The 27,651-nt window shown below is 43.9% G+C and overlaps 1 protein-coding gene across 6 annotated transcripts in view; it reads left to right on the forward strand.

Moving 5' to 3' along the window:
- The window catches only part of LOC112228845 (spectrin beta chain, non-erythrocytic 1-like), a 101,784-nt gene that overhangs the window by 34,997 nt on the left and 39,136 nt on the right, over positions 1-27,651 (forward strand). The window contains exon 1 of one of the 6 annotated variants that reach the window (XM_042309371.1): positions 3,397-4,106. The exons of 4 other annotated variants lie outside the window; for them this stretch is intronic. In XM_042309371.1, the coding sequence (XP_042165305.1) occupies positions 3,998-4,106 (109 nt within the window). In that variant the 5' untranslated portion in view covers positions 3,397-3,997. Of the gene's footprint in view, positions 1-3,396; positions 4,107-27,651 lie in introns of those variants that run through there. One more of the 6 variants, XM_042309373.1, reaches the window with a different exon arrangement.

Genomic DNA, 27,651 nt, shown 5'->3' on the forward strand with positions numbered 1-27,651 from the left:
AACTGTGGTATGTGATAGTATAGTGGTGAAGAGAGAGCGCTGTTTAAAAGTTTAGCCTCATCACACATTGAAAAGCAACCATTCTCCTTGTGGTAACAGACTCATTCAGACTGTTGGCTGTTTGTCATCTACAGTAGGTCACACTGAACTGACTAACAAACTAGTGTGACCTGAGTAGTGGATGTGTCTTTTCATATAGTATTTGACAAGGTGTGTGTGCGTGTGCTCTTTACTCATCTCCTGGGAATGTCACTGATACCATCTCCGTTTGGCAAGTGGGAGCTTGATGTGCACATTCTTTGACATGCTGCAGCAGTTATCTCTCTCTGTCTCGCTCTCTCGCTCGATCTCTCTCTCTCTCTCTCTCCCCTTCTACACTTGTGTTCTGTTCTTTCATTCTCTCACTCCATTCATGGGATTCCCCTCTGTGTTCTTATCTGTTGACTAATCCTCTGCTCCCCCTACACAGCGAAGGAGGTGCTAACATCCCCTGTGGTCAGGATCATTTGCATGGGTTTCTCCCTCGTTTGTGTAGACTCATCTATGCACAGCTAGCTCGAACTGTCACGTCCAGGCCTCCGTAGTCTGAGGATTAGAGTCCTCTATGTCAAGTGTAGTCTGTATCTACGAACTACCAGAGCACAACAGCACTGTGACTCTCATCAGCAGCACTCTGGTTACCGGTCTGATTCCTGCCATGGCCTAGGAGTGCCTCCTTCCCTCAGCTGTTCATTTGAATACTTCCTGCTTGTGTGTTGGTGTGACTCATCCAAGTGTGTGTGTGGCCTAGTAAGATCTGACGTCCCGCGACGTCTTCACAAACCTGTCTGGTGTGTGAAATGCCTGGAAGGTAACATGGCAGGTAGGAACCAGGGTACGACACACTGACAGACTCTGAGCTGTCAGAGGGACGGGGAGTAGGGAACACAGAGGGTGTAATGAGGCCCGGTGTAATGAGGCCCGGTGTAATGAGGCCCGGTGTAATGAGCCCGGTGTAATGAGGCCCGGTGTAATGAGGCCCGGTGTAATGAGGCCCGGTGAGGCCCGGTGTAATGAGGCCCGGTGTAATGAGGCCCGGTGTAATGAGGCCCGGTGTGTAATGAGGCCCGGTGTAATGAGGCCCGGTGAGAGGCCGGTGAGGCCCGGTGTAATGAGGCCCGGTGTGCGGAACCAGAACACTGATGCCACTGCGCCCCTGTCTCACTGGGCCATGGCTCTGGTGGACCCTGCTCTGACTTGGAGCCAAGGCCTTAAGTACTTTTCAGTTGGTATTTACAGAACAATGGCTGACTGAACTAGATCACCTTCTCACAAAGCAACAGTCCTGAATGATACTGAGGTTGTTGATTCTGCTCGCCTCAAGTCTTTAGTGTCACACTCCTGATGGAAACACAACACTGGAGCTACATTAGCATAAAACACTGCCGGCCCACTGGTGTGGGGTTAAGTGTCTTTGGAAAAGCACAGCCTCAACTCTAACACCATGACCTGCGGAGAGAGGCATCTGGTTGTTCTTTCTCTATCTCTTGCCCCCCCCCCCTCCACCACATATCCTAACTGAGAGGAATGTGCAGAAGACGAACAGAATAGACCCTCTAGCAGCATCAGTCTACAGGCCTGTCTGGGTGATACTCTACATCCTCCTCTATCCTCCATTCGGGGGTTTTAGTATGACCTCTGTGCCTTTTGCAGGGGCAGGAGTGTGCTGAGTTGTGTGTGGGGAATGTTCCCGGGCGCCTCTCCCTGCCTGGGTCTTTGCGGAGGAGTTGCAGGATGTGGAGATGTTTACTCTCAGCCCTGCCTGTGGATCGCTCCTCTCCCCCTCTCCTCTCGCTCCCCCCTCACATGGTTCACTCCCTCTCTCCTCTCACTCCTCTGCCCCCTCTCACATGGTTCACTCCCCCTCTCCTCTCACTCCTCTGCCCCCTCTCACATGGTTCACTCCCCCTCTCCTCTCACTCCTCTGCCCCCTCACATGGTTCACTCCCCCTCTCCTCTCTGCTCCACTGTCTTGCTCATGTCCGTAGAACGGGCCATTATCTGTAATTGCACCGTGCTTCATACAGGAGCTCTTGCCGAATGCTTCCTCGTATACTCCCCCCTCTTTTAGTTTTCACAAGTTGCAGAAAAGGGTTGTTTATCCAGCCCTCTGTACAGCAAGCGGACGAGCTGTTTTCTAGAGGAAGGAAGCTTCTTTATCCCGAGGCGTGAGCACAGTTACACACACACACACACACACTCAGAGACCTGCACTCATTACAGGCCTGCATGTTATGAGGGATGTTTGGTATTTTGTCAGGACAGCAATGAGCGCACCACGAGCTCTCCTCTCATCACCCCCGGCGACAGCGACAGAATCCCTTACCCCCCCCAGTGAGAGGCCTGCGTCTGTTCTCTGGGCCTCATTAAGCCACTTCCTTCTATAAAGTGCTGGTCACTCTGAAAACCCTGGCCCCCTAGATCTTCTAATAAGAGTAGGCTGCTGGGCTCCTGTACTGTACAGCCTTAACCCAACCAAACCCAAAGTAGCCCAAACACAGCCTGTAAAACAACAGATCTGAACACGTGCCCCATGGACAGGGCAGGCTGTACCCTTACCTTACCCCCACACCTTAGTGCGCACCCATTCATGCTACACCCCCCCGACATTTCATGTAAGAAAGCTAATTTAATTTGTTTCTAGTGAACAACACGGCTCTGGTGTGTCATATCCAGGTCACTGGAGGACAAGCTGCCGCTGCAGCTAAGTGTTGAGCACAGTACAGAGAGCACTGCAAACGGCTGTCATGTCCACTTATTTCTGAGGACTGCATCAACATTTTTATTTTGGTAGCGTTAAGTTGTGTTCATGTGTATGAAGACATGTGGGAAATCGACGCTTAGACATTTTTGATTGGGTGGGCCTCAGTGGACAGTGATTGAGCGCACACACACACACACACACACACACACACACATTCTCTCATCACACTCCGCTGCTCAGGCAGGAAAGAGCGTGTTGCTGCTGCTGCCTTTCTCAACTACTTCCTTCCTGTCTTAACGCCTTATTTTAGTCCCGTGAAGCGGGAAGAGAGTGATCGTGTAAGACTGAGACAGAGGATGGGAGAACAACAACTGTAGACACTGGCTTGTGTGACACCTCACTGGCTGACCACACCTCCTACACTACCACTGTGGCATTGTGAAGGATTGGAATGATCTATCTTCTGCCTCTCCCTACTGTACCTTGCTGAATGGTTAAGTCCACCTCACCACTCCTCCAGCCGCCACCCCCCCCCCCCCTCCACTGATCCAGCCCATCCACCCGCTCTTTTCTCAGGCCCCTCCCTAAAACACACCTTATGCAAATGTCACAGATTTCCGAGAGCAGCAGGCTCTGTTTACACAGCCATCCGACCACAGCCGGTTCTCCTGTTGTGCTCAAACAAGGTGTGGGTGTTATGTGTGTGTGTGTGTGTGTGTATGAGGCGGAATGCGCGCTCAATGTTTTGGAGGGAAGAGCCAGTGTTCATTTGACTCTGAAAGTGAAGAGGAGAACTTCTACTGCTCTAAAGGTTTCTACTTTGCTCAGAGAAAAGGAGTGTGGCACAGATTCCAGAAGAGGTGAAAGAGACGAGAACATTCTGCTCTTAGTTTTGTTTGGAAAAACTCCTGCACCTCTGTGAAAAAAGGGGGAGAGAAAACAAAGGAGTATATTTTTTTTGTACGTGGGGGATAGCATGGCGTGCTCTGCTCATAATCTCTGCTAGAGGAGAAGGACTGGGATTTTACGAGGGAAAACGATCCATAAAAAAGCACATTTTGAATCTAACAGAACTTTCCTCAACTAAAGCCTGTAGCTTCTGTAGTAGAATCTACAGGTAGATAGCTAGCTCCTGTCCTGTGGACAGCCCTGCTGGCCCTGTGCTATGCTGGAGAGCCCACTGGCCCAGCCACGCTGCAGAGCTCCATACCTGAGGTTGATTTAGGCTGAGCGGGAGGGAGAGAGCGCTCCAACATGGAGCTGGACCACCAGCGAAACAGGGAGCCCTGTCTCTCCCCGGCGGCGTTTGTTAACCAGGTGCAGTACTCCAACATCCTGGAGGGGAGATTCAAACAGCTGCAAGGTAAGAGCTTACTAATAGTCTGGCTCTTCCCTGGGGCAGGCTGGATTAACACTTATTCTGGTGGCTCCTAAACCTGCTGGAATAAGAAATGGAAAGTCTGTAGAGCTTTTTGGCTCCTGATGTAATGTATGTTATTGAGGGTTAGAGTGCAGAAAGTCCATCCAAAAGTCCCCAGTTCAGAGAGATTGAGAATGAAGAAATTACTCCCGCAAATCTTTTATTATTTTTCCTTTATTCCTGTTGTGCGTGGTCAGCTCTGGCCCCACACCGTGTCTCCGTTTGGTGTGGCCTGTATTTGAGTATAGCGCAGGGGGCTGTGTAGCTCCAGGCTCCTGTCCCAGGTCTGGCCTGTTCAGGAGAGTTAGAAACACTGGCTGGCCCGACAGATCAGCTCCAACTGATCACCAGGCCACCTGGCCCTCCATATCCAATTACAGGCCTCCGTCAGTGGCCTAAGCCATGCGTGGTCATGGGCACGGAAGTCACCGTTGCCATAGTACGAAACACAATCAGACGAGTACAACCCAATAGCTGGTTCAAATTGTTCAGGGTAAAGGTTTGAAGTGTTTACCCAGCAACGATCCATTCCATGGGGCCTCCCCTTGTGTAGATCTGGTGATCCCCCTTTTCAATAGAGCCATTATAAGGTTGAGGTGCTGTAGCAGACTAGCAGTAAGGATCAGTATGGGTTACTGGGTATTTGGTTTGTTTATTTTGTCTATCTGGGTGGGTGTGTGTGTGTGACCAGGTGTGCCTGGCTCCTTTTGAGCTGCACACCTCCCTAGCATGGGGCCATTAGGCAGGGTTAGATTAGCAGAAGTGCAATGCAGTCAGTCAATTAAGTTATCACTAAAGAGCATTGTGTTTCATCTGTTTTTTTTTTTTACTCTTAAAGATTTTAAGAAACGCCGTCTGGGATGGAGCATTTTCAAGGAGTTGACTTGTGGTGCAAGTCCACACACCCTACATGTTTGAAATTCTTTGTGCTCGAACGATATTTCACCTCCCGGATTGGGCAATCTGCCCAGTGTCACTAAGGCAGACGCGCAGGGTTTAGTTTTATTTGACTTGAAATCCCCCAGGGTGTCACAACCTCCTTGACCTCCTCCTTCCACTGTTCAGTCTGTTTGAGGCCACCCCCCTTTTTACCAGCCAGTAGGATCTTTCTCCATGATAAACCTGTTTATCTGTTAGCTTCTCGTGTTCAAAGAAAGTGTTCTGTGTCTGTGACACTCATTCCATCTGCTGGTAGGTGCTGGTGTATCCGAGCTAAGCTTTAGGTACAGGGTCTACACAATGACTTTAGGTGGAGATAAGAGTTATGTAGTGCACGGTGGGGGTATACTGTCTTACATGCCCCTTCACTTGAAAAGAGGGAGCCTAAATCCCACCAATCGGTGTGAAGTTCAGCGTTAAGGAGTGGTAGCTCTGCGCCTAGCAGGATCCTCCTCTCTTTCAGATGGCTTGTGTAAAGTCTGAAATTTGCCTCTGAGTCTGACCTTTTTTAGTCAATCATCTCATCTCCAAACAGGAGCTCCGTCTGCTGATGCCAGACGAGATGTACACATCACTCGCATACCGCTCGCATTCACTTCACCCACATACCCAAAGATATGAGGTGACCGCATTTAAGTCAACTGTTGACAAACCATTTATTCTCTATAGCCTGCAGTCAATAGCAAGGCTGATCAGTCACCCCGACCCCCGTCTTTCTGACGAAATGTATGAATGGGTTTTCTGCCTTGTCCCGATCCTTCCCACTCTGCCTCCCGATCCCACCTCACCCCAGTCCTCTGTCTGTCCATGGCATCGCCACCACCACCCACCCCCTGTAGACACACTTAGGCACCACACTAGTAATTCCGGTCTGACTGCACTTGAGGCTTATGCTTCTTCCTCCCTCTGTTCTTCTCTGACTGAGGACAGGAAAACTGGCCTGTCTGCTGGGACCGCAGCAGTGTGATAAGACACAGCGATATATTTGATTGACATCGGTACACCATAGTTACCGTGTTAATAAAGGCGTCACTGAAGTGATAGGTATGGTATGCTAAAGAAACGGAATGTTTCCTCATTCTTGTTGCGTCACCGTCCCTCAGGCGGTGTGTTTTGCGTTTGAACTTGGGGATCAGTAGGCCGTAGGTCACGCAGGACAGGAATGTTCGAACCAGTGATAGTCGATGAGAATTCTTTGTGCCACCTTCGTCATTAGCCAATGTAGCAGGGCACATGCAGTGCCTTCGGAAAATATTCAGACCCCTTGACTTCTTCCACATTTTGTTACGTTACAGCCTTATTCTGAAATTGATTAAATAAAACATTTTCCTCACACACAATACCCCATAATGACAAAGCTAAAAACATATATATATATTTTTTTACAAATGTATTAAACATAAAAAACAGAAACCTTATTCACCTAAGTATTCATAACCTTTGCTATGAGACTCGAAATTGAGCTCCGGTGCATCTTGTTTCCATTGAAACAATCTGTTTCTACAACTTGATTGGATTTCACTTGTGGTAAATTCAATGGATTGGACTTGATTTGGAAAGGCACACACCTGTCTATATAAGTTCCCACAGTTGACAGTGTATGACAGAGCAAAAACCAAGCCACGAGGTCGAGATAGGATTGTGTCGAGACACAGATCTGGGGAAGGGTACCCAAAAGTGTCTGCAGCTTTGAAGGTCCACAAGAACACATTGGCCTCTATCATTTTTAAATGGAAGAAGTTTGGAACCACCAAGACTCTTCCTAGGGCTGGCTGCCCAGCCAAACTGAGCAATCTGGGGAGAAGGGCCTTGGTGAGGGAGGTGACCAGGAACCCGATGGTCACTGTGACAGAGCTCCAGAGTTCTTCCGTGGAAATTGGAGAACCTTCCAGAAGGACAACCATCTCTGCAGCACTCCACCAATCAGGCCTTTATGGTAGTTGCCAGACAGAAGCAACTCTTCAGTAAAAGGTACGTGACAGCCTGCTTGGGGTTTCTCAAAAGGCACTTAGACTCTCAGACCATGAGAAACCAGATTCTCTGGTCTGAACACAGATTGAACTCTTTGGCCTGAATGCCAAGACGCGTCTGGAGGAAACCTGGCACCATCACTATGGTGAAGCATGGTGGTAGCAGCATCATGCTGTGGGGATGTTTTTCAGTGGCAGGGACTGGGAGAGACGAGTCAGGATTGAGGCAAAGATGAACAGAGCAAAGTACAGAGATCCTTGATGAAAACCTGCTCAGGACCTGACTGGGGTGAAGATTCACCTTCCAACAGGACAACAACCCTAAGCCAATGCAGGAGTGGCTTGTCCTTGAGTGACCCAGGCATAGCCCGGACCTGAACCTGATCGAACATCTCTGGAGAGACCTGAAAATAGCTGTGCAGCTGTGCAGCAACACTCCCCATGCAACCTGACAGAGCTTGAGACGTTAGGTTAGTGTGTGTGTGTGTGTGTCTACACTTTGTGTAGCCGTTAGTGATGATGCTAATGATAACCTTCTTATGGTAGAGATCTAAAGATTTTTCCCAAAACTTTTTTATTTAAACGTTAACTACAAAGTAGCATGAATTTGCATGAATCCAGTGGCTATGTATTCTTTCAAACTCAGCAATAACATGAGCGCTACAGAAACATCGCTAACCAAACAGTCTCTTGCTGGTGCACACTTGCATTAACTTCTTTGGGGCAACACCCCCCCTTCTCAATTTTCCACCTAAAGACATATACCCTAATCTAACTGCCTGTAGCTCAGGCCCAGAGGCAAGGATATGCATATTCTTGGTATCATTTGAAAGGAAAGGAGAATAGGAGAATATAACACAATAGATCTGGTAGAAGAAAATACAAGGGAATAAACAGACATTTTCTGTTTTTTATTGTTGCTGCATCATCTTTCAAATGACCAAGAACAGCCAAACATACTGAGAGGATCCTGTGGATGATTTGAATGAAGGACATAAGATGGCAACAATAGCTGAGCAAAGTTTTGGACAGAACTTCAAAAATGAGCGAGCTACATGACATTGAGCATGAAGTCACCCAGGTGTCCCACACAAATGTACCCAAGTGGCCGAATTGGTACAGTGATACATTTTGAAGGAAAGAACTATATACAAAATAAACAAATAAATAACAAATAAAATAAACTATTAACAAGGGTAACTATTTACTTATTTTCTATTTACAATATTGTGAAGACCCTCTGTGCTGCTGGTGCCATGGCCCATAGCAGTCTCTTTCTGCTGTAAAGGCAGAGGCTTACTGAACAGGTGGTGCAGGTGATGGGGCATTTCCTGTGACAAAGGGCACAACGACGTCTCCCTACTGTGCCCTTTTTGCCCTGTGGCACATTCATGCCTGCAGAGATGAATCTGGGCAGGTGAACACCACTGGTTGGAGCAGAAGGGACAGAGGTAGAGGGGACAGAAGGTGCTACAGTGGACTTGCTGTAGCAAGCAAGCTCCTGGATGAGCTGCTCCCTGAAGGCTAGCTGTGAGATGGGGGGGCTGTAAACCGCTCCTAGCCATTTCCTTCTGGAGGATGAAGGCATTTACCACAGCAATGTCAATGAAATTATAGAAAAATGTATTGTACCATTTCATGGTCTTGTGGAGAACATTGTAGTATCCTATCAGCGCATCTGACAGGTCCACACCTCCCATGTCCTTGTTGTAGTCCTTCACAGCGCCTGACGTCGTGATCTCCATTGAAGGACTTGTGGATACTGGAGCACATGACCACCTCTCTGGTATCCATCCACATCACAAAGAGCAGGCCATCTTCACGGATCCATCGCATGTTACCCCGCTCAGCCCGCTTAGGCATGTCGTTCACCTTTGTCTTTGGAAAGCCCACTCAGTTAGTCCGAATGGTGCCACAAGCCTACACATCCCGCTTCCTAACTCTGTAAACAGGGTAGGGCTTGTGTAGAAGTTGTCAACAAACAGTTTGTAGCCCTTCCCCAGCAGTTGAAAATCCAATAACTCCATAACGGAATCATAACTCAGTCCATTTTTAAAATTGTTTTTATTTATTTGACCTTTATTTTACTAGGCAAGTCAGTTAAGAACTAATTCTTATTTTCAGTGACTGCCTAGGAACAGTGTGTTAACTGCCTGTTCAGGGGCAGAACGACAGATTTGGCAAGCTCGGGGATTCGAACTTGCAACCTTTCAACCTACAACCTTCAGTTACTAGTCCAACGCTCTAACCACTAGGCTACCCTGCCGCCCCATTACTGGTAGCAAAACTGTTTTTCCCCTCATAAACAAAAATATTGCAAGTGTAGGCACACACAGAATCAACCAAAACAAACAGTTTGTAACCCCATTTGGTTGGTTTGTTACGCATGTATTGTTTGAGGCTGATTCTGGCCTTTGAGGCTACCATCCTCTCATTGATGGACAGGTCCTGGGCGGGCTGAAAATAGGTCTTGCAGGCCTCAACGATGTTGGGGTAGAGAGGTTTGATTTTTGCACAGCCTATCAAACCTCGGTGTGCCTCTTCTTGTCATTCTCCCCATCAACTTCTGGGTCACTGATGTGAAGCGCCCGTGAGATAGTCAGAAACCTTTTAGAAGACATGACAGTCATGGGGAAAGGCAGTTGATAGAGAGTTGACGTTTTCCAGTAGTCCCTTAGAGTTTTCAACTTCACCAGCCCCATGTAAATGAGCATTGAAAAGTAGCAGAAAAGGTCTGACATGGAAATTAGCTTCCATGTCTCTTTCTTTCCTGCCTGCTTCTTAGCCCCGTACTGGTGTTCGACACCAATGAATCAACAACTGACGAGGTGAAAAACAGTTGAAAAAGTTGAAGGGGGCTGTACTTTGCAGTCATGTCTAGTTGAGGTCCTGGCTGCCTTTTGGGTCTAAAAACTGGTGGATTTGGTTCCACATCATCTTCTAACACAAAGTGCCAACGACCCTCTGGCCCTCTGTCTGCAGGTTTCTCTCTTCCCCACCTCCACTTCTTTGTCACTGACTTCACATCTCTAGATGGCCGGGTAGGTGTGGAGCTGGAGACAGCGGGGGTCCGGCTGGATGAACCAGCTTCAGAGGGAGATGGACACCTAGACATTGGCAGCTCATATCAGAATCAATGTCACTGTGAAAGATTTTTAAAAATCAGTAACAATACTTTCACTTATGAGCCTTGTAATCAACACGTAAAATAAACAGATACAGTGGGGCAAAAAAGTATTTGGTCAGCCACCAACTGTGCAAGTTCTCCCACTTAAAAAGACGAGAGGCCTGTAATTTTCATCATAGGTACACTTCAACTATGACAGACGAAATGAGAATTTTTTTTTTCTGGCTCTCACAGACCTGTAACTTCTTCTTTAAGAGGCTCCTCTGTCCTCCACTCGTTACCTGTATTAATGGCACCTGTTTGAACTTGTTATCAGTATAAAAGACACCTGTTCACAACCTCAAACAGTCACACTCCAAACTCCACTATGGCCAAGACCAAAGAGCTGTCAAAGGACACCAGAAACAAAATTATAGACCTGCACCAGGCTGGGAAGACTGAATCTGCAATAGGTAAGCAGCTTGGTTTGAAGAAATCAACTGTGGGAGCAATTATTAGGAAATGGAAGACATACAAGACCACTAATAATCTCCCTCGATCTGGGGCTCCACGCAAGATCTCACCCCGTGGGGTCAAAATGATCACAAGAACGGTGAGCAAAAATCCCAGAACCACACGGGGGGACCTAGTGAATGACCTGCAGAGAGCTGGGACCAAAGTAACAAAGCCTACCATCAGTAACACACTACGCCACCAGGGATGCAAATCCTGCAGTGCCAGACGTGTCCCTCTGCTTAAGCCAGTACATGTCCAGACCCGTCTGAAGTTTGCTAGAGAGCATTTGGATGATCCAGAAGAAGATTGGGAGAATGTCATATGGTCAGATGAAACCAAAATAGAACTTTTTGGTAAAAACTCAACTCGTTGTGTTTGGAGGACAAAGAATGCTGAGTTGCTTCCAAAGAACTCCATACCTACTGTGAAGCATGGCGGTGGAAACATCATGCTTTGGGGCTGTTTTTCTGCGAAGGGACCAGGATGACTGATCCGTGTAAAGGAAAGAATGAATGGGGCCATGTATCGTGAGATTTTGAGTGAAAACCTCCTTCCATCAGCAAGGGCATTGAAGATGAAACCTGGCTGGGTCTTTCAGCATGACAATGATCCCAAACACACCGCCCAGGCAACGAAGGAGTGGCTTCGTAAGAAGCATTTCAAGGTCCTGGAGTGGCCTAGCCAGTCTCCAGATCTCAACCCCATAGAAAATCTTTGGAGGGAGTTGAAAGTCTGTGTTGCCCAGCAACAGCCCCAAAACATCACTGCTCTAGAGGAGATCTGCATGGAGGAATGGGCCAAAATACCAGCAACAGTGTGAAAAACCTTGTGAAGACTTACAGAAAACGTTTGACCTCTGTCATTGCCAACAAAGGGTATATAACAAAGTATTGATAAACTTTTGTTATTGATTTTTTTTTTTTTCATTTTGTCTGTCATAGTTGAAGTGTACCTATGATGAAAATTACAGGCCTCATCTTTTTAAGTGGGAGAACTTGCACAATTGGTGGCTAAATACATTTTTTGCCCCACTGTATATATATATGAGTACAGGGAACATAATCACTATGGTGAAGGGCTGTTCCATTCCATGCTTATGTAAAATAAATGTAAAAAAATATCACACACACAATATAGCCAATGTATACTTTACATATTTCATTACAGATATTTTTATCTATTGGAAATAAAATAAGAAAATCTTTTAAAAAAAATCTCAAATGAATAATATTTGATATTATTAATTTCCAACAATGACATTAGCATTAGAGCTTACCAATCCAGCATGGCATCCTCGCCATGCAGAAACATGTCTTCTGCCTGGGAGTCAAAACTAGCTTCGCTGAAAAATTCATCTTCCTGAAGCACCTCGGTCTCGCTGTATCTATCTATTTCCTCTATAATTTGGGTTAAATCTTTATATACCTAGACTTTGTTTTAGCTTTTCCTGATTTATTCGGCATATTTTAAATATATAAACTTGTTAAATGCTATTGAATATGTACTGCTATGCATAACACCCGTGGCTCTGTCAAGTAGGATTTGCAATGGTGAATGAACCTCTTTTACGCCAGAGTTTACGACAAAGGCTGGTCTTCAAACGTATAACCATTACATATTGCCGTTTACCTCAGCTCATTGGCTATCTTCCAAGCTAGATTTCAAGATAATCATTGGGCCAAAATACAGTCAATCAACAATAGACCGGTCCTACCATTGGTGCGCAATGATGTCATTGATTGGTGTCTTCAAATCGGTTTGTTTCGGTCAATACGTCCCGGGAAAAGAACCATCAAGTATGGTTGTTACTAACAACCAGAGGATTGCAATGAAACCAACCATGACTGGATAAAAGTTTGTTTAGTGTGTGTAATTACCACGAACGCATCGTCCAAAGTTGAATGAGACGGAAATCATGACGCAAGCGGTTTACAAATGTTTCGTGTTAGGCTATAAAAATGGATTTTATCAAACAAAACGAACATTCACTGTGTAGTTAGCACACTTGGCATTGCCACCAGAGGAAGATCTTCAATGATAAGCGATTTATTTTATTGTTATTTCTAACTTTCATGACGCTAATGCTTGGTTGGAAAATGCTAGTAATACTTGTGTGTGTGTAGGGTGCAATCCTCAGATGTTTGCTTTCGTAGTAACAGCTTTTTGAAATCTGATTAAGATGTTCATCTTTTAAATGACGTAAGATACATGTATTTACAAGAATGTTTACTATAACTATAATGTTTACTATGTATTTACAAGAATGTTTACTGTAACAAATGGTGTATTTAGAATGTTAGCTCTCTGCAGTTTCACCGGATGTTGGCCTGCTGGGACGTTAGCGTCTCACCCTTTAACCGCTCTAGGGTAGGTATCTACACTTCTTCTTTTATTATTATTTTTCTCCCAGATTTCAGAAGTTTTGGACTTAGAACCTCAAATGTTGTTTTTCTATGTATAAGGTGAAAACCGAATTTTGGGAGAAACTCAAACGGAATCAGGTAAAAAATCAACTGATTTTCTGGGGCCCTATTTGCAGCTGTTTCTCACAGCAGTACAGCACAAATCTGGTGAACTGTGTGTTCATCATCATAATTTACATGGCAAACACGTCTTCTTTACTTGGCAAACAAAATCATCTAGTTAAAAGCCGTACTGTAACCAGCAGTAAGTCAGCCTTAAGCCCTGTTCAACTGGAGATGCCAGTCTGGGCATCTAATGGTTTCAACACAAACACACAGGCTAAAGGATACAGTCCATCATCACTGCCTATCTCATGTTGCCATGGTGATAGGCATGGTGAATTTGGTTAGGTAGTGTGTCTGGGTCCAAAGGGTTACTGTCCCTGGTGCCAGTCACCTCTGCCTGCACTTCTGAGTAAACACTGATGTGTGCTTTAGGAGGGACTGCTCAGTAGCCATTAGTAGTGTGCCTCTATTCAACCAGAAGAAAAATAACATATACACTCATTTTAGACACCAAGACACATCTGTTGTTTTTTTGGGGGGGGCAGATCTGCATATTTCCGTTAGGGGACACCACCTCTGAGGTGGGCGTGTGCAATAACCCAATTTGCCTTCTAAACAACTTTCTTTTTGAAAAACTTTTGTGATGGGTAAAGTTCATAACAGATTTTAGTTTTGGGAACAGAAAACTATTGACATCAAACGTTTCATTGATGAGAAAGTTTGCAGAATCCTGGCCAAAATCCATCTCCTTTCATCTTCTCCCATCCTATTTAGTAGTGAGTTGAAACCCCAAGCGAATGCTTCACATTTATACATCCGGTAAAATGTCTGTCTCATTGTGCTATCTTTGGCTATAGGCTAGATCTGGCCTACCTGATTTTAAACACACATGAGCCACATGTCAGGCAGATGTTATCGGAGCGTGAGGTCTGGTACCAACAGGCTCAGAGAACGTTTCTATCTACATGCCATCCGACTGCTGAACACTTGAACTGGACTGACCACCTGCTCTGACTCTCCACACCTTAACACACACATTCATTCATGCTCGTTCATTCATGCTACACACACACACAAACTCCTGTTATTATGAGTGCACAATTTAACATCTTGACGCTACCCATCTCTTTAGCAGGATAATTGTCATCAACATCCGCTGAATAGCATAGCGCCATTAATATTACAAAAAATATTTATATACATGAAATCACAAGTGCAACATTGCAAAACAAAGCTTAGCCTTTTGTTAATCCACCTGTCGTCTCAGATTTTGAAAATATTTTTTACAACGAAAGCAATCCAAGCGTTTAAGTTTATCGATCGCTCAACAAAACATTAAGTACACTTAGCATCAAGTAGCTCGGTCACGAAAATCAGAAAAGCAATCAAATTAATCGTTTACCTTTGGTGATCTTCGGATGTTTTCACTCACGAGACTCCCAGTTACACATTAAATGTTCATTTTGTTCCATAAAGATTATTTTTATATACAAAATACCTCAGTTTGTTTGGTGCGTTATGTTCAGAAATCCACAGGAAAGAGCGGTCACGACAACGCAGACAAATTCCAAATAATATCCGTAATGTCCACAGAAATGTCCACAGAAACATGTCAGTTTTTTATAATCAATCCTCAGGTTGTTTTTAAAATATATAATCAATAATATATCAACCGCAGATGTCTTTATCAGTTGGCGAGGGAAAGGCAATGGCTGTCCGAACTCTGTTGCGCGAGCAAAACTCATGTGACCACCTGACGCGATGTTCTTTCTGGCTAATTTTTCTAAATAAAAGCCTGAAACTATGTCTGAAGACTGACACCTTGAGGAAGCGATAGGAAGAGGAATCTGGTTGATATCCCTTTAAATGGAGCAAAGGGAGGCTATGGAACATGGAGTTTTCAAAATAGAAGCCACTTCCTGGTTTGATTTTTCTCAGGGTTTCGCCTGCAATATCAGTTCTGTTATACTCACAGACAATATTTTGACAGTTTTGGAAACTTTAGAGTGTTTTCTATCCTAATCTGTCAATTATATGTTTATTCTAGCATCTGGTCCTGAGAAATAGGCCTTTTACTTTGGGAATGTTATTTTTCCAAACATAAAAATAGTGCCCCTAGCTTCAAGAGGTTAAACACTTGCCCCCCCATCCACCTTCCCCAAAAACACCTGAATAAAGAGGTTAAACACTTACCCCCCCCCCAATCCACCTTCCCCAAAAACACCTGTAAATATTGGACTATAATTTGTGCCTGCCTTCCTGTATTATACTTAAGATAAAGTGTTTACTCTGTTCTACTGAGCCATGTACTTTGTTTTGTATTCTCCTCATCTTTTATTTCTTATTGTTGAAGGAACCAGAGAATATGCATTTCATTGGACGTGTATACCATCCTTGAAAACCATTTGATTAGGCTGAACATCATTATCTGCCCAGCTGTTGACCAGATAAGGGAAATCAGAGAATGTCAGTTAGACAGGTGATAAGGGTCATTCCCACACCCTGTGGAATTGATTTGAATAAGGAACTTGCACTGTCACAGTGACTTAGTCTGACAAAATGTGACGTTTTGATTGCGATATAGGATAACGGCGGTATGCTAGTTCCTATAGGGTAGAATCTAAATCCAGGAGGGGGGGGGTGTGTGTTTTAAGTTCATACCAACGATCATTTAGCTATTTGATTTTGAATTGTAAGACCCCTTGAAGTATTACAGAAATATATTTTAATAATTATTTGATGAAATATTGAATTTGGCCTTACTGCTATAAAACCAGAAAAAAAAAATATTCTCAACTTTTAACAAAATCGGCGATTTGTCACATCCCTAGTTGGTAGGGCAGAGAGAAGCCATTATTGTGGTTCACTTTGTTCACTGGCAGCCTGTTGCACTGTAGTAGTGTTATTCTAATTTAGATACAGGTCACGTGGCTGTCACCCAATAGGGATTGTTCCTATTCAGAGCGTTTGAGCCCTGTGGAGTAGGTGTAAGTGTTGAGGGAATAGAAGACTTGGTCCAGTCTTCCTTGCTCAGGTCATTGGCACGCTCCATTTCCTCAGCCTTTTGTTCCTTTACTTTTATTTAAGAAGTGACACTTGAGGAGATCTATTTCCCATTTTTCAGTCACATTACAGGTGTATTTTCAGTTTCCTACTTGGGAAAGCAGCAGAATACTCCAGCTTTGGGGTCTTGAGGGGCTATTAGCTGCTACCTGTTGACGCCCATTCTGTGTCCAGATGTTATGACTGAGGGGTGTCTCTGCTCTGCCTCCATCCCAGGGGACTGGGCCTTAGCCGTCTTCATCTTCTCCCCGCAGCTGCACAGAGAGCGAGAGAGGCCTGGGAAGGGTCCATACCTCCACCTTCCACAGTCAGCGGGAGACAGGCTTAGAGACCCATCCATACTTTACCGGTTACCCACGGATAGAGGTGTTCTCTAGAAGTCAAAAGTTAGTACTTTTGCTATAAATTGCCCTTTCTGTTTGCCTTTCAGTGTATTTATTGAGGTTTACATGGACCGAGCTGGCACCAGATCAGGTGACACACTCCATTTGTTTTTATGCCTGTGCCCACAAGCTGTAAAGAATACAAAATAACCGGCGTCACACGTGGCTAGTCTGTGGTTGAGCAGCACTAAGGGTTGGGTCACATCAGCCCTATTCTCTGAAGTCTTCAGCTGTTTGGGCGGTTATGTTATTGTAGAGAAAAGTAAGTTTGCATGTGTGGTTTTGTGCCCTTCTGCATTTTGTCCTTCAGCTCGCTGTCCTTCTGCAGACATGTCAGGAGCAGTCATGTCAGGGGGAGTCCTTGCCCTGGCGCTTGTAGGATAAATATGACAGCAGCACACACTGCACAGCCATTTTGCTGTGCTGTCCTTGGCTAACCCACAGAGGACAGGTGAGCTGTGGCTCACAAAGATGTAGCGTTGTACTGACAGGCTACTATAAATGGTTGCCAAAGAAACATGCTGTCAGTTGAATTGATTCCCTGTACCAATCCGATTTTGCTTTTGAATTTCTTACAACCAGTCTTGCTCAGAGAGACTGTTTTGATGTTGCCTGTGTGGCAGCTGCGTGTTTCCTTCTGAAGCTGTGTGTGTGGTCTGACCTGCGTTTTGCTCTGACGTCTTTATGGATTAGGGATGCAAATTTCGGTCGTTTTTGCTGCTGACTAACCAAATCACATTAACCGGTCAACAACATGTCAACAACATGTGACCAACAGAAAACATGCATACAACGAACAGACATATTTCATTAAGAGCTTAATGAAAACATTCAACAATAGCAAGCCTATTATTGCACGTGCAACTGCTGTGATGAGGCAGCTAATAAAACATACTTTTAAAGGGGGGTTGATTGGTAGTGGCTGGTCTTAGTGGCCCTCTTGGCAGCAGAGACAACATTTTGCTCATTTCCTGCAATTTTACACATTTTGCCATGGGGCAGAGAACATTGTACAGTTCTTTTTTTAATGAGTAACTCTCAATTCCAATTTTAGCATAAACTGGCTATGTGAACCAAACCGTTGCTCAACCTAACTTTGCATTTTCAAATGTGTTTCCCCTTCACAGCCTTTTTTTTTGTTTTTTTGCATTACATTATTATAGGTGTTGGAATTAAAATTGACAAAATATGAGGGTTGCATCTGTTAGATAAGGAAGTGAGGGATACAAGACACGTGTGTGTTGGTGTCATCATGCATGACGCATTTCTATATACATTCAGGTACAAAATGATTGTCCCCCTTGACAAAGATGAGCTAAAAAAATATAAAGCTATTTGGCCTCGCATACCAGTGGTGGATTTGGCATCGACATAGGGATGCATAAGCTGAAAATAACTCTGTACCTGCTGTGAAATATGGTGGTAGATCTTTTATGTTATGGGGCTATTTTGCTTCCACTGGTCCTGGGCCCTTTGTTAAGGTCAACGGCATCATGAACTTTACCCAGTACCCGGACATTTTAGCCAAAAACATGGTTGCCTCTGTTGGGAGGCTGAAACTGGGCCGCAAGTGGATCTACCAGCAAGACAATAACCCAAAGCACACGCAACAATTCATAAAGAGATAGTTAATTGACCACAAAATCATCATCTTGAAATGGCCATCTCAGTCTCCGGACTTGAACCCCGTTGAAAACCTGTGGTTTGAACCGAAGAGGGCAGTCTACTGTATATGCGCTAGGGGTGTGCCGAGTAGTCGGACAAAACAAGTAATGTAACGGATATGGGCAATTGTCCTGATATGATTATGGTCAGAGTAACTTGTTCAACTTGTTCAGTGTTCATCTTTCAATTAAGTGTGAGGTGTTATGTGGTCTAAGTAACTCAACTTGCTAGTTTGTCTTTATGTATAGAGAAGGGTGGGCTGTACGTTGACCCTGCGGCTCTGATTGGATAGAGCGAAGCCTTATTTCTCCGTTCACTCGCTTTGCTTTATCCTTGCATGTTTCGGTTGGGTCGTTTTAGATTGTTGCTGGCTCCAGTTAGCCTGCTACTATGATAAATCAAATGCTGAAGACGTTTGCTACAAGGTACAGTTGAAGTCGGAAGTTTACATACAGTTTTTCACATTTCCTGACATTTAATCCTAGTAAAAATGTCCGGTGTTAGGTTAGTTAGGATCACACTTTATTTTAAGGATGTGAAATGTCAGAAAAAAAAAGAGGTTTATTTAAGCTTTTATTTCTTTCATAACATTCCCAGTGGGTCAGAAGTTTACATACACTCAATTAGTATTTGTGGTAGCATTGCCTTTAAATAGTTTATCTTGGGTCAAACATTTCGGGTCGCCTTCCACAAGCTTCCCACAATAAGTTGGATGAATTTTGGCCCATTTCTCAGGTTTGGAGGCCTCCTTGCTCGCACACGCTTTTTCAGTTCTGCCCACAAATGTTCTATAGGATTGAGATCAGGGCTTTGTAATGGCCACTCAAATACCTCGACTTTGTTGTCCTTAAGCCATTTTGCCACAACTTTGGTAGTATGCTTGGGGTCCATTTGGAAGACCCATTTGTAACCAAGCTTTAACTTCCTGACCGATGTCTTGAGATGTTGCTTCAATATACCCACATAATTTTCCTCCCTCATAATGTCATCTATTTTGTGACACAGTCCCTCCTGGTGCACAGTCCCTCCTGCAGCAAAGCACCCCCACAACAGGATGCTGCCATCCTTGTGCTTCACGGTTGGGATGGTGTTCTTCGGCTTGCAAGCCTCTCCCTTTTTCCTCCATACATAGCGATGGTCATTATGGCCAAACAGTTCTATTTTTGTTTAATCAGACCAGAGGACATTTCTCCAAAAAGTGCCTTCTTTGTCCCCATGTGCAGTTACAAACTGTACTCTTTCTTTGTTTATGGCGGTTTTGGAGCAGTGGCTTCTTCCTTGCTGAGCGGCCTTTCAGGTTATGTTGATATAGGACTTATTTTACTGTGGATATATATATATATTTTTGTACCGGTTTCCTCCAGCATCTTCACATGGTCCTTTGTTGTAGTTCTGTGATTGATTTGCACTTTTCGCACCAAAGTACGTTCATCTCTAAGAGTCAGAACGTGTCTCCTAACAAGCCGGTATGACGGCTTGTTAGGAATTTTATGAATAATGACTAAACAATATCTACATATTAAACTTATACTTTGTTTTATTATATCTGATTAACAATATGAATTAATAAGTGAGGGATTGTGGAGCCTGAAACAGGGGGTAATTACATTTCAATTAATACCATTCCAGCCAGGTTGGAGAAGATTGGAAGTGTTTTTTTTAAGTAAGCAGAAAAGGTCTTTAACCTATGGTTGAACCGACGAAACTTAGCTCTGGGATGTTTTCGATAAGGCAGTGAGGGTTTTCTGTTAACTGGAACTGTCAGCTAAGTGGTGATGGATAATGGTGAGGGGTCAAGAGTTAATTCAGTTATATTGTGTATCCTGTGTGTGCGCTAGTGGGTCGGAATGAATTTTTAAACTTGCTTTGTCTTGGTCGGGAGGAGGAGATTCATTCTAGAACCAATGACATCATATTTTGTATATACACTGTTGTTCGTGGTTACATCGGAGCGCGCTCTGAGAATAAATACTATTATCTAATTTTGCTAAGACTGGTCTCTGTCTATTTTATGCAAATAAGAATCTTACAAATTCTCATAAAATAGACTAAGTGAATTTAATTAATGAAAACATATTGGAATAATGAAAATATACTAACACGGCTGCGTGGTCCCATGGTGTTTATACTTGCGTACTATTGTTTGTACAGATGAATGTGGTACATTCAGGTGCTTGGAAATTACTCCCAAGGATGAACCAGACTTGTGGAGGTCTACAATTTCTTTCTGAGGTCTTGGCTGATTTATTTTGATTTTCCCATGATGTCAAGCAAAGAGGCACTGAGTTCGAAGGTAGGCCTTGAAATACATCCACAGGTACACCACCAATTGACTCAAATGATGTCAATTAGCCTTATCAGAAGCTTCTAAAGCCATGACATAATTTTCTGGAATTTTCCAAGCTGTTTAAAGGCACAGTCAACTTTGTGTATGTAAACTTCTGACCCACTGGACTTGTGATACATTGAATCATAAGTGTATGTAAACTTCTGACTTCAACTGTATCAATGTGCTTAGCATCTAACACGCAGTGTTAGTGTAGGGTAAATCTACACATTGCAAATTGATGACAGTCTCTCACACTTTGCGTGCTGCTCCGAATCTGGAGCTTTTTTGGCCTATAAACGTGCAGTATTTAGCCCATTTAGGCATATTAAAACACTTCCGTGTTTTCCAATCCAACTGTCGATCTACGGACACAGTTATGAATATGAGTATGGCCCGGTAGGTACACCCCTAATATGCGCAGATGAAGAATATTAAGGATCTGGATAGATTCTGTATGGAAGATTTGGTCTAAGTCAAGAACCCTCCAATTCGATTAAACCCGGTTTTCTCAGGGTTTAAAGTCTTCCGTAACACTGGACAAAACATTAAGAACACCTTCCTAATAGGGTGGCAGGGTAGCCTAGTGGTTAGAGCTTTGGTTCAGTAACTGAAAGGTTGCAGGTTTGAATATCTGAGTGGATAAGGCTCTGTCAATGTGCCCTTGAGCAAGGCCCTTAACCCTTATTTGCTCCAGGGGCACCGTACTACTATGGCTGACCCTGTAAAACAACACATTTCACTGCCATGCCATGTTGTTATTAAAAGAAAATCAGACAACCCCATAGTGGAATAGTTGACCTATTTACCTAGTCGGCTTGTGTTCTATGCGATTTTTAAAAAAGCCATGCTTCAGACTATATACATTTTATAGCCACATCATCAACTCATTGTTATGGATGTATCCAAATGAATGTCAATAGAAAACAGGCTGAACAAACGCAAATGTATCTGCTTTGCTGTTTTTTTTGGCTGCAGAGATCATGACCATGTTAGCCGTAGCTAGTTGGCTGGCTAGCAAGCAAGGGACAATAACGTTACCAATCTAGAACCTCTATATATTCTCTAGCAATCAAAAGATGAGAAAGTGTGCGTTCTCTTATAAAAATGAAAATATTACAAATGTTTCATTTATTTATTGTTGGAAATGTGTTCTTTAGTATTGTTTTCTTTGGCAACTGTGCTATACGCTGGATAAACGCCTCCGTTCTGTACATTACCTAGGCTGCGGCGTTGATTATTTCCATTTTTTAAATTTATTGCAACAATATTACACATCAATACAGGGACAGTCCTGTGAATACAATGAACAAAACCATATAAAATACCAGGTGCCCCCCCCCCCACAAAAAAAAATTTATACAAAAAATATGAATAATTCAGGACATCATTAATGTGACAAGGCAATGAGACATTAACAGACATTCAGAGACATGACTTTTCCAACTTTTTAAGTTTCACAGGTTTGAGAGATTTATAAAATTGTAACAGTTCAATGAAAGAAACTAGAAAATAATACATTTTTTCCATCCATTTACATTTGAATATTATTTGGCTAAGAGAATAATAATGTTAATAAGATAGTTGTGATTCTAATTACATGCATAAGCATAATGCCATTTAACATCAAAGGTAAACAGGTCATTCTTATTTCCCAAGGTAATCTACAGAACGTTGGTGTTTATCCCTTACTTATACCATGACACTGTTGAATACTAGTTTCTGATTGGCTTGAAGGACATTCTAGAGCATGTACAGCATATTTGCATGGTAGAATTCAGTAGCTATAGTTTCTTACATGTTCAATGTTTTGGCTACTTTTGAAAGCAGAAGTCGAATTGAAAACATTATTGGCATTGAATTCGATTTTCATAAAAGCAAGCCAGGACTGATGGTTTAGTTAGCTAAACTAGCAAGTATGTTTGGTTAACAAGGTAACTACTGTCACTATCTAGTAAACTTGCTAGCTACTTCAGTGGACGTTGAACACATTTCTAGCGGCAGTGTGTTTTAAGTTATGGCCATGGTATAAAATGGATAGTCAACTTGTGGCTCTATGCGTTCTCTGGAAAATAATGCAACTCCGTGGAAGGTCAGTTCAACTCCGCTAGCGTGTCTTGGAACACACCTTCCATGTCATTCCTTATTTTCCATAGAACGCGTAACCTCTTTATTATCCCTTACTTATTTTATAGTCTTTTTTTTTTTCTGCATGTGGGTGGGTGGCTGGCTTGGGCCAGTGTTAATGATTACCCTGGCTCTAGACTCTAATCACAGGCTGTATTGGAGCTGCTTGAGGGAGCTGGCTGAGAAATGGATCCTTAAGCCCAGTTCAGTGTTCAATTACAGAGCTGAAGGAGCAGCGTCTGACTGCACTAACAGTGCCCTTCTGATGAGGGTATTACTCACACGCAGGCACACACACACACACACACACACACACACACACACACACACACACACACACACACACACACACACACACTAATAAACAAACCAACATACGGTTGGCCAATTGTCACCTTGCTTACTCCTCTCACACATTCACACTCCTGGCCCAATAAAAACTCTTCCTACGGTAGGTATTGATCACGTTTATGCTCCGTTTACATTACACTGTTATCCAGAGCGGATTACAAGTAAAGGTACATGTATAATTCCGAGTTGAACATCCACATGAATACAGAATAACAAGCAAACGCATCCGAAGGTAAATGTCACTACACCGAACGTCATTACAATAAACAGAATTGAAATTCAAATAAATGCAGACTAAAGCCTCTAGCAAAACCGATGGCTTCAGTGGAACATTATGTTGTGGTCGTATCTGTCTACATAAATAATAGACAGATTCTTTCTCTCTAGGTACTAGAGCTGAATTTATAAGTCTGGCTCAGAGAGGGCTGTCAGGTATTGAGGGTATTTGTAGTGCCCTTGGGCCTCGGACAGGATCCCCATAATAATCCTGTATCAGTAGGTGAGTGTGTGACAAAAGGCCGTAAAGGCAGGCAGGCAGATTGACTGACTGATGCCGGTAGTTTCCTCATTCTTTCTCAGGACGAGGTGACTGGAGGCGCTGGTGCTGGTTACTCAAGCAGGCAGCCCAGTGGTGGTGATACGAGGGAGGGCAGACTTTACAGGGTCAGGGGTAGTGCTGTGGCGGTCATGACATTTTGTCAGCCGGTGATTGTCGAGCAAATAACTGTCTCACGGTAATTGACATAAACACATTTAGCATCTCCTGGCTTCCACGCAGCCTACAAGTGGCACCTGGTGACCTTGGTTAGTGCGCACTGTGCCCGGCCCGCCACAGAAGTCGCTGGTGCGCGATGAGACAAGGATATTCCTACCGGCCAAACCCTCCCTAACCCGGACGACGCTAGGCCAATTGTGCATCGCCCCACGGACCTCCCAGTCGCGACCGCCTGCGACAGAGCCTGGGCGCAAACCCAGAGTGTCTGGTGGCACAGCTGGCACTGCTCTAGACCACTGTGCGACCTGGGAGGCCCCATTTCAAACTATCAATTGCTCAAAAGAACAGGATGACTCTCGGTCGACCAAGATTTGTTTTTAGTCTGGGACAGCCCTAACGTAAATCTATTCTACCATGTGGTTCTCAGATTTTTTTTCTTCTAGTCAGTACTTGTTTTGTTTGTGGAGGAAAAGTAAATGTGGACTGTTCCAGCATTTTCAAATTGCACCTTGTTAGAAAAAAGAAAAAATTGCATGGCCGCAATGAATTTGCTGTGGAGCATCGCCACAGCTAAATGACTGCAGCTGAAACACTGGAGAGGAGAAGAGATGACAGGAGGGGGAGTGGAAGGGGGAGAAGAAGACTCGAGAGTAATGATTAGCAGACGGCCAACACCAGGCAGCCTGGCCAGATGCTTGTTCATAAACCCTTGGTTATGTGCGGTGGGGAATGTTGTGAACCAATTCATCTGCAGAGAGCACTGGTCAGTGGTAGGAGGAAAACAGTACCCAGGAATGCATACACACAGGCATTGTTCAGTTCTGACGAAATGCTCCTATTGTGTCTAGATATCTATTGCACCACGTTTGTAATCCTTGTGTTTCCCTCTGGCCAAAGCCCATTCTGTGTCCTGTCCTCAAGTTAGCCCGGTGGGAGCCATGAAGTGGTGAGAGGTGCCAGGTCTGGAGCAACACATCAGTCAGCAGAGATACCTGGCACAGGACTGTACCACTATATGTTCTACTGCACCTGCCGCTGCATGACTGACTGGAGAGACTAGAACTGATAAGCCATGACATGGAGTGGACTAGAATACAGGAGGATTACTGTATGAAGGGGCAAGTGTTCAATTAGAGGCACAAGGGCAAAAAAAACACATCAATCATCTCTCTGTCTCTGGTAGATGTGACGTAATCATCACTACTGGCACAGGGCTAAAGGACTGTTCTGACACAGAGAGCGTGTTGTGTATACAGTGCCTCAAGTTTGCTGTCAATATGGTGTGAAGACATTTTTGAAATGACACCATCTTAGACAGTCATGATAATAGCAGACCCTGAAGTGTATGCCCTTGATGAAGATGCTAGAGATCAGTTAGTTAGTAGAGCTGCTGTCAAGCATCCAGACCCAGCATGTAATTCGCCATGAAGGCGGTCCTAAAGAGAGACCGCTTCATGTTCCATGACAAGGAACCAGGGGGTAGGGAACTTTTCTCTTTTAAATGATACACCATATCAGTTCAGTCAAGCATCATGTTTTCAAGTGGACCCACTTCCTCAACAAGCCGTCAAAGGACCTGTTGCCCTCATCTATAACCGCCAACTGTCCTTGTCACGGCTTGTCATTATTTCCCCCTTCCACCATTGCTCTGACAGTAGATGACATACAGTAGTGAAAGGTCATGGCATACTCAAAGGGGTCAAACTGTATGTTAGGTAGGCTACATGTTACAATGCCGTCTACTGTAGCTACCTGCCAGGGAGGTTCACTATCTGCCCATCTGACCTGAAGTCTCAAGCCAAGGCTAAGCCTGCATGGGCCTCACAGACACAAGATTAACACTGGCTGCATTTCTGCCTGGATTACCTTCAGATCACCGTTCTTATCAGTGTTTCAGCACAGATACCATCAGATGTTGTTGGGGTTAAATTGGAGGGTAGCAGGTCGGACTCAAGAATTTTGTTTTTGTATGACCAAGATGGCGCTGATAAACAAGGTAGCGCTGTTTCTTTGCAGTACACTGAGTATACTAAACATTAGGAACAACATTGAGTTGCACACGCCCCTTTTCCCCTCAGAACAGCCTCAATTTGTCAGGGCCTGGACTCTACAAGGTGTTAAAAGCATTCCACTGGGATGCTGGCCCATGTTGACTCCAATGCTTCCCACAGTTGTCAAGTTGGCTGGATGTCTTTTGGGTGGTGGACCAATCTTGATAAACACAGGAATCTTTGGAGCGTGAGAAACCCAGCAGTGTTGCAGTTCTTGACACCAAACTGGTGCTACTGGCACCTACTACCGTTCAAAGGCACTTACATCTTTTGTCTTGCCCGTTCACCCTCACGTACACAATCCCTGTCTCAATTGCCTCAAGACTTTAAAAAATCCTTCTTCAACCTGTCTCCTCCCCTTCATCTATACTGATTTTGAAGTGGGTTTAACAAGTGACATCAATAAGGGATCATTGCTTTAACCTGGTCAGTCTGTCATGGAAAGAGCAGGTGTTCTTAAGTTTTGCATACTCGGCGTAAATACACTGAACAAAAATAAACGCAACATTTAAAGAGTTGGTCGCAAGTTTCATGAGCGGAAATAAGAGCCCAGAAATGTTCCAAACTCACAAAAAGCTTATTTCTCTCAAATTTGTTTACATCCCTGTTAGTGAGCATTTCTCCTTTGCCAAGATAATCCATCCACCTGACAGGTGTGGCATATCAAGAAGCTGATTAAACAGCATGGTCATTACACATGTGCACCTTGTGCTGGACAATAAAAGGCCACTCTAAAATGTGCAGTTTTGTCACACAACACAATTCCACAGATGTCTCAAGTTTTGCGGGAGCCTGCAATTGGCATGCTGACTGCAGGAATGTCCACCAGAGCTGTGGCCAGAGAGTTGAATGTTAATTTCTCTACCGTAAGCCACCTCCAACATCGTTTTAGAGAATTTGGCAGTACGTCCAACCGGCCTCAGTCGCAGACCACGTATTACTGCACTGTTTGTGCTTGAAACACAACATTTTCACTGCACCTGCGATAACATCTGCAAATCTGTACACGCAACTCAAAATGAAGGTGTTCTTAATGTTTTGTACATTCAGTTTACATACACACTTTATAATTCGTGTGAATACCATACACACTTTATAATTCGTGTGAATACCATACACACTTTATAGTGCGTGTGAATACCATACACACTTTATAGTGCGTTTGAATACCATACACACTTTATAGTGCGTGTGAATACCATACACACTTTATAGTGCGTGTGAATACCATACACACTTTATAGTGCGTGTGAATACCATACACACTTTATAGTGCGTGTGAATACCATACACACTTTATAGTGCGTTTGAATACCATACACACTTTATAGTGCGTGTGAATACCAAACACACTTTATAGTGCAATACAAACACACTTTATAGTGCGTTTGAATGCCATACACACTTTATAGTGCGTGTGAATACCATACACACTTTATAGTGCGTTTGAATGCCATACACACTTTATAGTGCGTTTGAATGCCATACACACTTTATAGTGCGTTTGAATGCCATACACACTTTATAGTGCGTTTGAATGCCATACACACTTTATAGTGCGTTTGAATGCCATACACACTTTATAGTGCGTTTGAATGCCATACACACTTTATAGTGCGTTTGAATGCCATACACACTTTATAGTGCGTTTGAATGCCATACACACTTTATAGTGCGTTTGAATGCCATACACACTTTATAGTGCGTTTGAATGCCATACACACTTTATTATTGCGTGTGAATGCCATACACACTTTATAGTGCGTGTGAATACCATACACACTTTATAGTGCGTGTGAATACCATAC

Source organism: Oncorhynchus tshawytscha, linkage group LG30 (assembly GCF_018296145.1).
Source record: "Oncorhynchus tshawytscha isolate Ot180627B linkage group LG30, Otsh_v2.0, whole genome shotgun sequence".
NCBI classification, from domain to species: domain Eukaryota; kingdom Metazoa; phylum Chordata; class Actinopteri; order Salmoniformes; family Salmonidae; genus Oncorhynchus; species Oncorhynchus tshawytscha.